This window comes from Hyla sarda, chromosome 1, assembly GCF_029499605.1.
Source record: "Hyla sarda isolate aHylSar1 chromosome 1, aHylSar1.hap1, whole genome shotgun sequence".
NCBI classification, from domain to species: domain Eukaryota; kingdom Metazoa; phylum Chordata; class Amphibia; order Anura; family Hylidae; genus Hyla; species Hyla sarda.
In genome coordinates this window covers 612,093,117-612,108,435 of record NC_079189.1, presented here as the reverse complement: position 1 = coordinate 612,108,435, position 15,319 = coordinate 612,093,117, and the positions used below count along the sequence as shown (strand labels likewise).

The window sequence follows — 15,319 nt, the reverse complement described above, 5'->3', positions numbered from 1 at the left end:
CCTCCGTACGCCCCATGGATATCTTCCGGCTTACGCTACCCCGACTCTGAAGGCGATACGTCGGTGGGGTCTGGGAGTGTGGGAGATCAGGACCCAGTCAAGGCAGTTCCTTGACAAACGGGTTCTGTTGACCCACTTCCAGAAGCCTCTGGTGCTCAGGGACTGCCCAGGTCGGGATCTGAGGGTGGGGTTGTACCTTTTAAACATGAAAAGGATCCCCCAGAAGTTTTGGGACTTGGCCTGGCGCTGCTTTCAGGGGAAGCTATATGTGAGGGACAACCTGAAGTACAGGAACTCTGATGACCGGGGATGTCCCCAAGAAGAGTGCGGGGACACGCTGGAAAGCATGGACCACTTCCTGCTTCATTGTCCCTTTAACATAGGGGTCTATAACAGGGTGGGCGCTTCCATCGGCTGGAGTCAACTTGCCGGCCTTACCTACCCAGAGTGGGCTTATGGGGCATTTAGGAACTTGGATGGCCGAGATCGGGGCACTTTATTCTTAGTTAGTTTAGTGGTTAGGTACTACACGTGGAATGCACAGTGTTTAGTGTCGACCCAACAGAAAATCCTCTCCGAGGTGGAGGTCTGTAGGAACATCACTGGTGACCTTGGGAAGATCAGGTCTTTGGAGTATGGCAGTCTTGGTACCAGTAGGGCTTCTCTCCTATAGAGAGGTTTTTCTTTTGATGTGCCCTAGGTACTAAGCCCTTAAGGTGAAGTACCTTAATTTTGGCTAGGGGTAGTGTATATATCTGAGGGGGAGTATAGGGTCAGTTTCATGAAGGGATAGCAATAGGGTTAGGAGGTTGATAGGGAGAGGAATTTAAATTTATTTTCATCAGGATTGCCATCCTTCTTCTTGGTGGGGGGCTATGCATGTTACCTTTTGTTTTGTTTTCTATGGATAGATTGTAAAAGGCTTGCAGGCAACCAAACTTGGGCCTTGTGTTTTTTTTTGGTGTATTGTATATATTGTTTTGTGGTAGAGTATGTGTATATTGTTTTGTATATATTGTTTTGTTTATTAGGTGGATAGGGGTGTATTTTAGGTTTGGTGGGGGGGGGGGGTTGGGGGTGGTGGTGGTCTGGAATGGGTCAGTTATGGACAATATGTGATTTAAACTGTGATTGATAGTATAGTGTGGGTTGTTATTTCTGTTTTATAGTTATTTGTTATATAGTTATATAGGTTGCTATGTGTAAGTTTTTTTTTGTTTTTACAATGTTATGGTTTTGTGAGAATATGCAGTCGGACCAGTTTTCTGTTGTTCTACGGTTTACCAAGTTGGAGGGAATCATATGGCAGTTAGCCATATTTTTCTTCTGTTATTTATAAAAGGGAAAAGAAAAAGAAGAAAGGGTGTGTATGTGTATATATATATATATATATATATATATATATATATATATATATATGTGTGTGTGTATGTATGTATTTATTTATTTTTTCCCCTTTTTCTCTCTCTTCCAAGTTGGATAATTTTTAGTTACGACAGTTGGCCATATTTTTCTTTTGTTAGTTATAAATATGTATAAAAGAAAATATTTTCCATGTTGGATTAGTCTTAGTTAAGGCAGTTGGCCATATATAAAAAAAAGAGAAGGAAAAAAAAAAAAGAGAAAAAAAGCGAGGAAAAGCTATTTATGTTGTTAAGGTGTGTGTGTGTATGTCTGTGTGTGTGTCTGTGTCTGTGTGTGTGTCTGTGTGTGTGTCTGTGTGTGTGTGTCTGTGTGTGTGTGTGTCTGTGTGTGTGTGTATGTCTGTGTGTGTGTGTGTGTGTGTGTATGTCTGTGTGTGTGTGTGTGTCTGTGTGTGTCTGTGTGTGTCTGTGTGTGTGTCTGTGTGTGTGTCTGTGTGTGTGTCTGTGTGTGTGTCTGTGTGTGTGTCTGTGTGTGTGTCTGTGTGTGTGTCTGTGTGTGTGTCTGTGTGTGTGTCTGTGTGTGTGTCTGTGTGTGTCTGTGTGTGTCTGTGTGTGTGTCTGTGTGTGTCTGTGTGTGTGTGTCTGTGTGTGTCTGTCTGTGTGTGTCTGTGTGTGTGTGTCTGTGTGTGTCTGTGTGTGTCTGTGTGTGTCTATGTGTGTGTGTCTGTGTGTGTGTCTGTGTGTGTGTCTGTGTGTGTGTGTGTCTGTGTGTGTGTGTGTCTGTGTGTGTCTGTGTGTGTGTGTGTCTGTGTGTGTGTGTGTCTGTGTGTGTGTGTGTGTGTCTGTGTGTGTGTGTGTCTGTGTGTGTGTGTGTCTGTGTGTGTGTGTGTCTGTGTGTGTGTGTGTCTGTGTGTGTGTGTGTCTGTGTGTGTCTGTGTGTGTGTGTGTCTGTGTCTGTGTGTCTGTGTCTGTGTGTGTGTGTGTGTGTCTGTGTGTGTCTGTGTGTGTGTCTGTGTGTGTGTCTGTGTGTGTGTCTGTGTGTGTGTCTGTGTGTGTGTCTGTGTGTGTGTCTGTGTGTGTGTCTGTGTGTGTGTCTGTGTGTGTGTCTGTGTGTGTGTCTGTGTGTGTGTCTGTGTGTGTCTGTGTGTGTCTGTGTGTGTCTGTGTGTGTCTGTGTGTGTGTTGGACTGTTTGGTAATAGGATATTATAGGTAGGTCATTATTTGTTATTTATTATAACCTGGGCTGGCCAGTTAGGACAGTTTCCCTTTTTGTTTCTGAGACAGAATGTCTGTTTCTATGTTCAGTTTTGTTTATTTTTGCTACAGTCAATTGAACTTGTTTTTGTGTTTTGTAAGGTTTTTTAATTTTATAATAAGAGTGTCAACAGACAGAACTGTGATCAGACAGAAAAGAAATTCAAAAGTAAAAGAACTTCCCGTGGGGCATCCAGCAGCTAATAAGTACTGGAAGGATTAAGATTTTTAAATAGATGTAATTTACAAATCTGTTTAACTTTCTGGCACCAGTTTATTTATAAAAAAATAAAAATAAAAAATAAAAAAATAAATGTTTTCCAGGGGAGTACCTCTTTCAATGACCTCTAGGGCAAGCATCTCTCTTTGTTTGGACTGGATCTCTTGCTGACTTTCCCAAACAACTTTAAAGGGGTACTCAGCCCCTAGACATCTTATCCCCAGCCCAAAGGATGGGGGATAAGATATCTGATCGCGGGGGTTCAGCCTCTGGGACCCCCTGCGATCTCCGTGCAGCATCTGATGTTCTTAACATTATGTTCAGAACGCCAGCTTTAGGCGGCTGTGGTCATGATGTCCCGCCACACCCCCATAAGGTACTGTAATCGCTGCACCAGTATGATATATAATGCCAAATTCTAAAATTCTCAATTATAAGACATGGTGGTTGTTTTTTCCAGAAATTTTTTCCTGAAAAAAACAACAACAAAAAAAAACCCCACAATCTTACTGCGCAAATACGGTATTTCAGATAAACAGATTCAGTGTTCGTGTGACCTATTGGCTGGGGTCATTCCAATATACAGAGGTTCATCGTTAGGGGGTAATTTTGCTGGATGGCTCCAACCCCATTAAACCAAGCAGCGTCCTGAATGCTCATGTTACTCAATGCAAAGCCAATTCTACAGAAGAATGGAGAAATCTGACCGCACAGTGAGATGAGTGTAGACCCTCAGGTCTCAAGGGACCCCCCCCCCCCCAAGCTGTGTTGTAACCAGAGACAAGGTGAATTGGGACAGAGCCCCAGTTTTTCTGCACAGTCCTCTTTACTACACCTAAAATGGTTCTCCGATGCTTAGACATCTTATCCCCTATCCAAAGGATAGATGATAAGATGCCTGATCGCGGGGGTCCCGCAACTGGGGACCTCGGGGATCTTGCACGCGGCACCCCGTTTGTAATCAGTCCCCGGAGCGTGTTTGCTCCGGGACTGATTACCGGCGACAACAGGGCGGGCGGCGTGTGACATCACGCCTCCGCCCCCCGTGTGACGTCACACTCCACCCCTCAATGCAAGCCTACGGGAGGGGGCGTGATAGCTATCACGCCCCCTCCCGTAGGCTTGCATTGAGGGGCAGAGCGTGATGTCACACGCCGCCCGCCCTGTGGTCGTTGGTAATCAGTCCCGAAGCAAACACGCTCCGGGGACTGATTACAAACAGGGTGCCGCGTGCAAGATCCCAGAGGTCCCCAGCGGCGTGACTCCAGCGATCAGGCATTTTATTCACTATCTTTTGGATAGGGGATAAGATGTCTAAGCATCGGAGAACCCCATTAAAACTACGATCACAGCCTACAGGAGATCAGCTGATCGATGGGTCTATGAGTCTGTGTACACATACAGCTCAGCTACATGTACATTACACATATACAGCTCTACTGTGTACACATACAGCTCAGCTACATGTACATTACACATATACAGCACTACTGTGTACACATACAGCTCAGCTACATGTACATTACACATATACAGCTCTACTGTGTACACATACAGCTCAGCTACATGTACATTACACATATACAGCTCTACTGTGTACACATACAGCTCAGCTACATGCACATTACACATATACAGCTCTACTGTGTACACATACAGCTCAGCTACATGTACATTACACATATACAGCTCTACTGTGTACACATACAGCTCAGCTACATGTACATTACACATATATACAGCTCTACTGTACACATACAGCTCAGCTACATGCACATTACACATATACAGCTCTACTGTGTACACATACAGCTCAGCTACATGTACATTACACATATATACAGCTCTACTGTACACATACAGCTCAGCTACATGCACATTACACATATACAGCTCTACTGTGTACACATACAGCTCAGCTACATGTACATTACACATATACAGCTCTACTGTGTACACATACAGCTCAGCTACATGTACATTACATATACAGCTCTACTGTGTACACATACAGCTCAGCTACATGTACATTACACATATACAGCTCTACTGTGTACACATACAGCTCAGCTACATGTACATTACACATATACAGCACTACTGTGTACACATACAGCTCAGCTACATGTACATTACACATATACAGCTCTACTGTGTACACATACAGCTCAGCTACATGTACATTACACATATACAGCTCTACTGTGTACACATACAGCTCAGCTACATGTACATTACACATATATACAGCTCTACTGTACACATACAGCTCAGCTACATGCACATTACACATATACAGCTCTACTGTGTACACATACAGCTCAGCTACATGTACATTACACATATACAGCTCTACTGTGTACACATACAGCTCAGCTACATGTACATTACATATACAGCTCTACTGTGTACACATACAGCTCAGCTACATGTACATTACACATATACAGCTCTACTGTGTACACATACAGCTCAGCTACATGTACATTACACATATACAGCACTACTGTGTACACATACAGCTCAGCTACATGTACATTACACATATACAGCTCTACTGTGTACACATACAGCTCAGCTACATGTACATTACACATATACAGCTCTACTGTGTACACATACAGCTCAGCTACATGTACATTACACATATATACAGCTCTACTGTACACATACAGCTCAGCTACATGCACATTACACATATACAGCTCTACTGTGTACACATACAGCTCAGCTACATGTACATTACACATATATACAGCTCTACTGTACACATACAGCTCAGCTACATGCACATTACACATATACAGCTCTACTGTGTACACATACAGCTCAGCTACATGTACATTACACATATATACAGCTCTACTGTGTACACATACAGCTCAGCTACATGTACATTACACATATACAGCTCTACTGTGTACACATACAGCTCAGCTACATGTACATTACACATATACAGCTCTACTGTGTACACATACAGCTCAGCTACATGTACATTACATATACAGCTCTACTGTGTACACATACAGCTCAGCTACATGTACATTACACATATACAGCTCTACTGTGTACACATACAGCTCAGCTACATGCACATTACACATATACAGCTCTACTGTGTACACATACAGCTCAGCTACATGTACATTACACATATACAGCTCTACTGTGTACACATACAGCTCAGCTACATGAACATTACACATATACAGCTCTACTGTGTACACATACAGCTCAGCTACATGTACATTACACATATACAGCTCTACTGTGTACACATACAGCTCAGCTACATGTACATTACACATATACAGCTCTACTGTGTACACATACAGCTCAGCTACATGCACATTACACATATACAGCTCTACTGTGTACACATACAGCTCAGCTACATGTACATTACACATATACAGCTCTACTGTGTACACATACAGCTCAGCTACATGCACATTACACATATACAGCACTACTGTGTACACATACAGCTCAGCTACATGTACATTACACATATACAGCTCTACTGTGTACACATACAGCTCAGCTACATGTACATTACACATATACAGCTCTGCTGTGTACACATACAGCTCAGCTACATGTACATTACACATACAGCTCTACTGTGTACAAATACAGCTCAGCTACATGAACATTACACATATACAGCTCTACTGTGTACACATACAGCTCAGCTACATGTACATTACACATATACAGCTCTACTGTGTACACATACAGCTCAGCTACATGTACATTACACATATATACAGCTCTACTGTACACATACAGCTCAGCTACATGCACATTACACATATACAGCTCTACTGTGTACACATACAGCTCAGCTACATGTACATTACACATATATACAGCTCTACTGTACACATACAGCTCAGCTACATGCACATTACACATATACAGCTCTACTGTGTACACATACAGCTCAGCTACATGTACATTACACATATACAGCTCTACTGTGTACACATACAGCTCAGCTACATGTACATTACATATACAGCTCTACTGTGTACACATACAGCTCAGCTACATGTACATTACACATATACAGCTCTACTGTGTACACATACAGCTCAGCTACATGTACATTACACACATACAGCTCTACTGTGTACACATATAGCACAGCTACATGTACATTACACATATACAGCTCTACTGTGTACACATACAGCTCAGCTACATGCACATTACACATATACAGCTCTACTGTGTACACATACAGCTCAGTTACATGTACATTACACATATACAGCTCTACTGTGTACACATACAGCTCAGCTACATGTACATTACACATATACAGCTCTACTGTGTACACATACAGCTCAGCTACATGTACATTACACATATATACAGCTCTACTGTACACATACAGCTCAGCTACATGCACATTACACATATACAGCTCTACTGTGTACACATACAGCTCAGCTACATGTACATTACACATATATACAGCTCTACTGTACACATACAGCTCAGCTACATGCACATTACACATATACAGCTCTACTGTGTACACATACAGCTCAGCTACATGTACATTACACATATATACAGCTCTACTGTACACATACAGCTCAGCTACATGCACATTACACATATACAGCTCTACTGTGTACACATACAGCTCAGCTACATGTACATTACACATATACAGCTCTACTGTGTACACATACAGCTCAGCTACATGTACATTACATATACAGCTCTACTGTGTACACATACAGCTCAGCTACATGTACATTACACATATACAGCTCTACTGTGTACACATACAGCTCAGCTACATGCACATTACACATATACAGCTCTACTGTGTACACATACAGCTCAGCTACATGTACATTACACATATACAGCTCTACTGTGTACACATACAGCTCAGCTACATGAACATTACACATATACAGCTCTACTGTGTACACATACAGCTCAGCTACATGTACATTACACATATACAGCTCTACTGTGTACACATACAGCTCAGCTACATGTACATTACACATACAGCTCTACTGTGTACAAATACAGCTCAGCTACATGAACATTACACATACAGCTCTACTGTGTACACATACAGCTCCGCTACATGCACATTACACATATACAGCTCTACTGTGTACACATACAGCTCAGCTACATGTACATTACACACATACAGCTCTACTGTGTACACATATAGCACAGCTACATGTACATTACACATATACAGCTCTACTGTGTACACATACAGCTCAGCTACATGCACATTACACATATACAGCTCTACTGTGTACACATACAGCTCAGCTACATGTACATTACACATATACAGCTCTACTGTGTACACATACAGCTCAGCTACATGTACATTACACATATACAGCTCTACTGTGTACACATACAGCTCAGCTACATGTACATTACACATATACAGCTCTACTGTGTATACAGCTCAGCTACATGCACATTACACATATACAGCTCTACTGTGTACACATACAGGTCAGCTACATGCACATTACACATATACACCACTACTGTGTACACATACAGCTCAGCTACATGCACATTACACATATACAGCACTACTGTGTACACATACAGCTCAGCTACATGTACATTACACATATACAGCTCTACTGTGTACACATACAGCTCAGCTACATGTACATTACACATATACAGCTCTACTGTGTACACATACAGCTCAGCTACATGTACATTACACATATACAGCTCTACTGTGTACACATACAGCTCAGCTACATGTACATTACACATATACAGCTCTACTGTGTACACATACAGCTCAGCTACATGCACATTACACATATACAGCTCTACTGTGTACACATACAGCTCAGCTACATGTACATTACACATATACAGCTCTACTGTGTACACATACAGCTCAGCTACATGCACATTACACATATACAGCTCTACTGTGTACACATACAGCTCAGCTACATGTACATTACACATATACAGCTCTACTGTGTACACATATACAGCTCAGCTACATGTACATTACACATATACAGCTCTACTGTGTACACATACAGCTCAGCTACATGTACATTACACATATACAGCTCTACTGTGTACACATACAGCTCAGCTACATGTACATTACACATATACAGCTCTACTGTGTACACATACAGCTCAGCTACATGTACATTACACATATACAGCTCTACTGTGTACACATACAGCTCAGCTACATGCACATTACACATATACAGCTCTACTGTGTACACATACAGCTCAGCTACATGCACATTACACATATACAGCTCTACTGTGTACACATACAGCTCAGCTACATGTACATTACACATATACAGCTCTACTGTGTACACATACAGCTCAGCTACATGCACATTACACATATACAGCTCTACTGTGTACACATACAGCTCAGCTACATGCACATTACACACAGCTCTGCTGCAGACATATATAACACACACATACACAGCTCTGCACCACGCACATCACACACACACACAGCTCTGCTGCATACACATAACTTCAGCTCATCCAGCAGCGATCACAACCAGCACAGCAGAGTCCTGCATACACTGAGCAGATGAGCCTAGAGCAGCAGCCCCTGATCATGTGACTCCTCCTCCTCCATGTGACTGATCACATGACGGTGACATCATCGCAGGTCCTGTAAGCACACGGCTCCTGTACAGTCTGCAGGTGGAGGTATATACGGTTGTGGTGACATCAGGAGCGCTGGGGGAGGGGATATTACTATTAACCCCTTCAGGTCCATAAGGAAGAAGATCACAAGATCCAGAACTTTCTGTGTATTTGTCTCTTTCTCCGTCTGTTGTTGTTTCTATTAGCAGCCGCCATTTCTCATCATCTCCTCTTCTTCCCTTCAGGTTTCTCCAATCCAGGATCCTCTGCTGATATCTTCTATATAAGAGAATTCTCCTGGATGACCCATCAACCATGGAGAGAGACAGGAACAAGATGGCCGACAGGATCATAAACCTCACCCTACAGATACTGTTCCAGCTTACTGGAGAGGTGAGGGATTCTGGGAGTGATGTCACATGACCTCATTCTTATCTATGTAATAACAGATGGATATGACTGGAGAGGTGAGGGATTCTGGGAGTGATGTCACATGACCTCATACTTATCTATATAATAACAGATGGATATGACTGGAGAGGTGAGGGATTCTGGGAGTGATGTCACATGACCTCATACTTATCTATATAATAACAGATGGATATGACTGGAGAGGTGAGGGATTCTGGGAGTGATGTCACATGACCTCATTCTTATCTATGTAATAACAGATGGATATGACTGGAGAGGTGAGGGATTCTGGGAGTGATGTCACATGACCTCATTCTTATCTATAATAACAGATGGATATGACTGGAGAGGTGAGGGATTCTGGGAGTGATGTCACATGACCTCATTCTTATCTATGTAATAACATGGATATGACTGGAGAGGTGAGGGATTCTGGGAGTGATGTCACATGACCTCATTCTTATCTATGTAATAACAGATGGATATGACTGGAGAGGTGAGGGATTCTGGGAGTGATGTCAAATGACCTCATTCTTATCTATGTAATAACAGATGAATATGACTGGAGAGGTGAGGGATTCTGGGAGTGATGTCACATGACATCATTCTTATCTATGTAATAACAGATGTATATGACTGGAGAGGTGAGGGATTCTGGGAGTGATGTCACATGACCTCATTCTTATCTATGTAATAACAGATGGATATTACTGGAGAGGTGAGGGATTCTGGGAGTTATGTCACATGACCTCATTCTTATCTATGTAATAACAGATGATATGACTGGAGAGGTGAGGGATTCTGGAAGTGATGTCACATGACCTCATTCTTATCTATGTAATAACAGATGGATATGACTGGAGAGGTGAGGGATTCTGGGAGTGATGTCACATGACCTCATTCTTATCTATGTAATAACAGATGGATATGACTGGAGAGGTGAGGGATTCTGGGAGTGATGTCACATGACCTCATTCTTATCTGTGTAATAACAGATGAATATGACTGGAGAGGTGAGGGATTCTGGGAGTGATGTCAAATGACCTCATACTTATCTATGTAATAACAGATGGATATGACTGGAGAGGTGAGGGATTCTGGGAGTGATGTCACATGACCTCATTCTTATGTATGTAATAACAGATGAATATGACTGATGAGGTGAGGGATTCTGGGAGTGATGTCACATGACCTCATTCTTATCTATGTAATAACAGATGGATATGACTGGAGAGGTGAGGGATTCTGGGAGTGATGTCACATGACCTCATACTTATCTATGTAATAACAGATGGATATGACTGGAGAGGTGAGGGATTCTGGGAGTGATGTCACATGACCTCATTCTTATGTATGTAATAACAGATGAATATGACTGATGAGGTGAGGGATTCTGGGAGTGATGTCACATGACCTCATTCTTATGTATGTAATAACAGATGGATATGACTGGAGAGGTGAGGGATTCTGGGAGTGATGTCACATGACCTCATTCTTATCTATGTAATAACAGATGGATATGACTGGAGAGGTGAGGGATTCTGGGAGTGATGTCACATGACCTCATTCTTATCTATGTAATAACAGATGGATATGACTGGAGAGGTGAGGGATTCTGGGAGTGATGTCACATGACCTCATTCTTATCTATGTAATAACAGATGGATATGACTGGAGAGGTGAGGGATTCTGGGAGTGATGTCACATGACCTCATTCTTATCTATGTAATAACAGATGGATATGACTGGAGAGGTGAGGGATTCTGGGAGTGATGTCACATGACCTCATTCTTATCTATGTAATAACAGATGGATATGACTGGAGAGGTGAGGGATTCTGGGAGTGATGTCACATGACCTCATTCTTATCTATGTAATAACAGATGGATATGACTGGAGAGGTGAGGGATTCTGGGAGTGATGTCACATGACCTCATTCTTATCTATGTAATAACAGATGGATATGACTGGCGAGGTGAGGGATTCTGGGAGTGATGTCACATGACCTCATTCTTATCTATGTAATAACAGATTGATATGACTGGAGAGGTGAGGGATTCTGGGAATGTATGTAGTGATATTAATGTGTCTCTCCATACACAGGATTACACAGTAGTGAAGAAGTCCTCTAGTGGGCGCTGTCGGGCCCCTGTGTGTGAAGGATGTGGAAGAACCCTGAGCCCAATCCCGGGGCCCCCACCTCACTCCCTGATACATGAGGAAATGGATGAACAGAAGATCCTAGAACTTATCAACAAGATGATGGAGCTGCTGACTGGAGAGGTGACCCTGCTGGGACATTATACAGTAATGGAGGGGTCTGGTGATGACTGGAGAGGTGACACTGCTGGGACATACAGTAATGGAGGGGTCTGGTGATGACTGGAGAGGTGACACTGCTGGGAATGCTGGGACATTATACAGTAATGGAGGGGTCTGGTGATGACTGGAGAGGTGACACTGCTGGGAATGCTGGGACATTATACAGTAACACCACTGGAGGGGTCGGGGTGATGACTGTATCATTATGTGTCAGGTTCCTATAAGGTGTCAGGACGTGGCGGTCTATTTCTCCATGGAGGAGTGGGAGTATGTAGAAGGACACAAGGATCAGTACAAGGATCAGGTGATGATGGAGGATCAGCAGCCCCTCACATCACCAGGTAATAGACATGACTATATACACACGTCCTCTCATTATTTGTATGTAAAGAATGAATTCAGTCTCTGTATGTGTTCCCTACAGTCAGATCCAGTAAGAGAACAGCACCAGAGAGGTGTCCCCGTCCTCTTCTTCCACAGGATGATCAGGTAGATGGAGATATTCCCTATGATCTGTAGAAGGGCTGTGAAGCTCTTGTGGTCAGTCCCCTCACCCTCCATGACTCCTCATCTCCTGCTCATCTATAACATCCCATGTGACTTCTCCTACTGTCTGATGACTTTTATAATATTTCTTCCACATCTTATGAATCAGGGAGAAGATCTGAACACTATTAATGCTCCAGAGACAGATGTGAGCAGTGATGAGCAGTGTAAGGAGAACATTCCTACAGGGAAAGATCAGATCTATATTAATGCTACAGACATAAAGGAAGAAGAAGGGGCAGATGTGAGCGGTGATGAGCAGTATAAGGAGGACATATCTACAGGGAAAGATCAGATCTATGTTAATGCTACAGACATAAAGGAAGAAGAAGAAGAGACAGATGTGAGTGGTGATGAGCAGTATAAGGAGGACATTCCTACAGGTAACCACCCAGGTGAGTAGTAACCACAAAAAGCAGAGAATAGTTATAGACTTCATTCAGTCACTGGTTACAGTAATTTTGTGTATGAAGATTTCTATAGTTTCCATCATGTTTTTCGAATTTTTTAATTGCCATTTTTTGACCCCTGTAGCTTTTTTCATTTTATTTTATTTTTTCGCATACTAGGCTGTATGAGGGCTGATTTTTTTGCGCCATTATCTGTTTTTTTTGTATCGGTACCATTTTGGTATTGATCTGACTTTTTAATCTCTTTTTATTATATAAATTGCAATTCTGTGGTATTTGGTATTTTGTTTTACATTTAAGTCATTTACCGTACGGGATACATAATTTATATTTTAATAGTTTGTACAATTACGCACTCAGCGATGCTAAATATGTTTATTATTATTATGTTTACATGTTTTTATATAGGAAAAGGGGGTGATTTGAACTTTTAACATGGAAGGGGTTAATGTGACTTTTCAAATTTTATTAAAACTTTTTTTTTGTTTTGTTTTACACTTTATTAGACTTTTAGGAGGAACCATTAGATTCCTCATACAGATCAATAGAGTTTTTTTGAACTCCATTGATCTGTGTGCTCTGCGCTCCATTCATAGAGCCTAGTCCAGCCAGGATCTATCAATGACAGAGCCACGGGACAGCAGGAAGCAGAGGTAAGCCCTCCGGCTATCACACTGCGTGGGGGGGGGGAATCCACCCCACTAGCCCACCAGGGAGCATTTACATGTCCCTTTAGATGCCGCTGTCAGCTTTGACAGCGGCGATCTAAAGGGTTAATAGCCAGCTGCGGCAATCGCCGCATGCTGGCTATTAGGGGCGGCCCCCAGCTTCTGAAATCAGCCGGGGGCTGCAGTTTATGGAGCGGGCAGGAGTCGGGAGCCCGCTCCATACAGACTGCTGAGCGCTGCTGCGCTTGTCAGGTCCGGCCCTGCTTTGGCCGAAGCCGGGCTAAGGGCCGGAAAAATTCACCTGCCCGGCACCCGGAACTGCATGTCCCTTGCAGGTGCCAAAAGGGTCGATGTCCCTTTTCGCAGAAGCTACTAAGGAACTAAGTGCTCCAGGCTTCACCCTATCGTTTGGATAGGGGATAAGGTATTTTCCAGCGGAGTGCCCCTTTAATGTAGACTTCAAAATAGTCACAAAAGTCATGGCCAATCGTTTACACCCTATTCCACAGCTACCAAAGGAATGCGAAGGGTCACATCCTTGTCAACTTAGATGCTAAGACGGCCTCTCATAGGGTCTCTTGGCCTCATTTCAGTAGGACCGTGATGGTTTTGTCGCACCTTTAACCCCTTAAGGACTCCCTGCGATTCTCCGCTCCCTGCTGCTCGCCGGGACTGGAGAGGGATGCCTGCTGAAATCATTCAGCAGGCATCCCGTGACAATGCCTGGGGGAGTCCTGAGACCCCTCCCCGCACACACACACGTCGGTGATCGCCGTAAATCGGGTCACCGAGACCCGATCAGCCCGGAATTGCCGCAAAGCGCCGATCAATTCCGGGCTGATTGGGTCTCTGGTGACCCGATAGCCGGGAAATTGGGATAATCGGAGATGTCAGAGACAGCCCCGATCATCCTAAAGGATAGGAGCGAGGTGGCAGTGGTACCACCCCCTCCTATTCCCTGCCAATGGTTGGTTAGGACTAACCGACCAATGGCAGGAGGGGGGCGGGAGGGTTAAAGTTGAAATACCTGCTCTGCCTGCCCCTGGATGTCAGGGCAGAGTGGGGAGAAGATGGCGGCGGGTACCGGAGTGCAAGAGGAGGCGGCGGGACCGGCGGCAGTAAGGAGGGGGCACACTGGTTGGGTAACAGACAATGTCTCCCAACCAGTGTGCCTCCAGTTGTGGCAAAACAATATAAAATATATTTTCTTTTTTTTTTTAAAGTGTGTGGTTCCTCGTCTTTTCATTTTCAGCCAGATACCAACCAAACAGCAACAGCCTGACGTTGTATCTGACGCTCCGGACCTGTTGATACCGGTTCTTCACGGTTCCCCTGTGGCGGTGGGTACCGGGGTAATAATTGGGGGTTTGCGCTAGCTGTTTTTGGGGTGGGCGCTAAGCCCCAGCTTGAACTGCTAAGCCTGTAAAGTAATAGAAAAAAATCACACACCCACA

The 15,319-nt window shown here is 43.4% G+C and overlaps 1 protein-coding gene across 3 annotated transcripts in view; it reads left to right on the top strand.

Moving 5' to 3' along the window:
- Window positions 1-15,319, top strand: part of LOC130297913 (oocyte zinc finger protein XlCOF7.1-like) — a 92,553-nt gene that overhangs the window by 29,132 nt on the left and 48,102 nt on the right. Inside the window, exons 1-2 of one of the 3 annotated variants that reach the window (XM_056550778.1) lie at window positions 9,527-9,571; window positions 9,754-9,901. In XM_056550778.1, coding sequence (XP_056406753.1) covers window positions 9,824-9,901 — 78 coding nt within the window. In that variant the 5' untranslated portion in view covers window positions 9,527-9,571; window positions 9,754-9,823. Of the gene's footprint in view, window positions 1-9,526; window positions 9,572-9,601; window positions 9,636-9,753; window positions 9,902-15,319 lie in introns of those variants that run through there. The other 2 variants (XM_056550787.1, XM_056550773.1) reach the window with 2 other exon arrangements.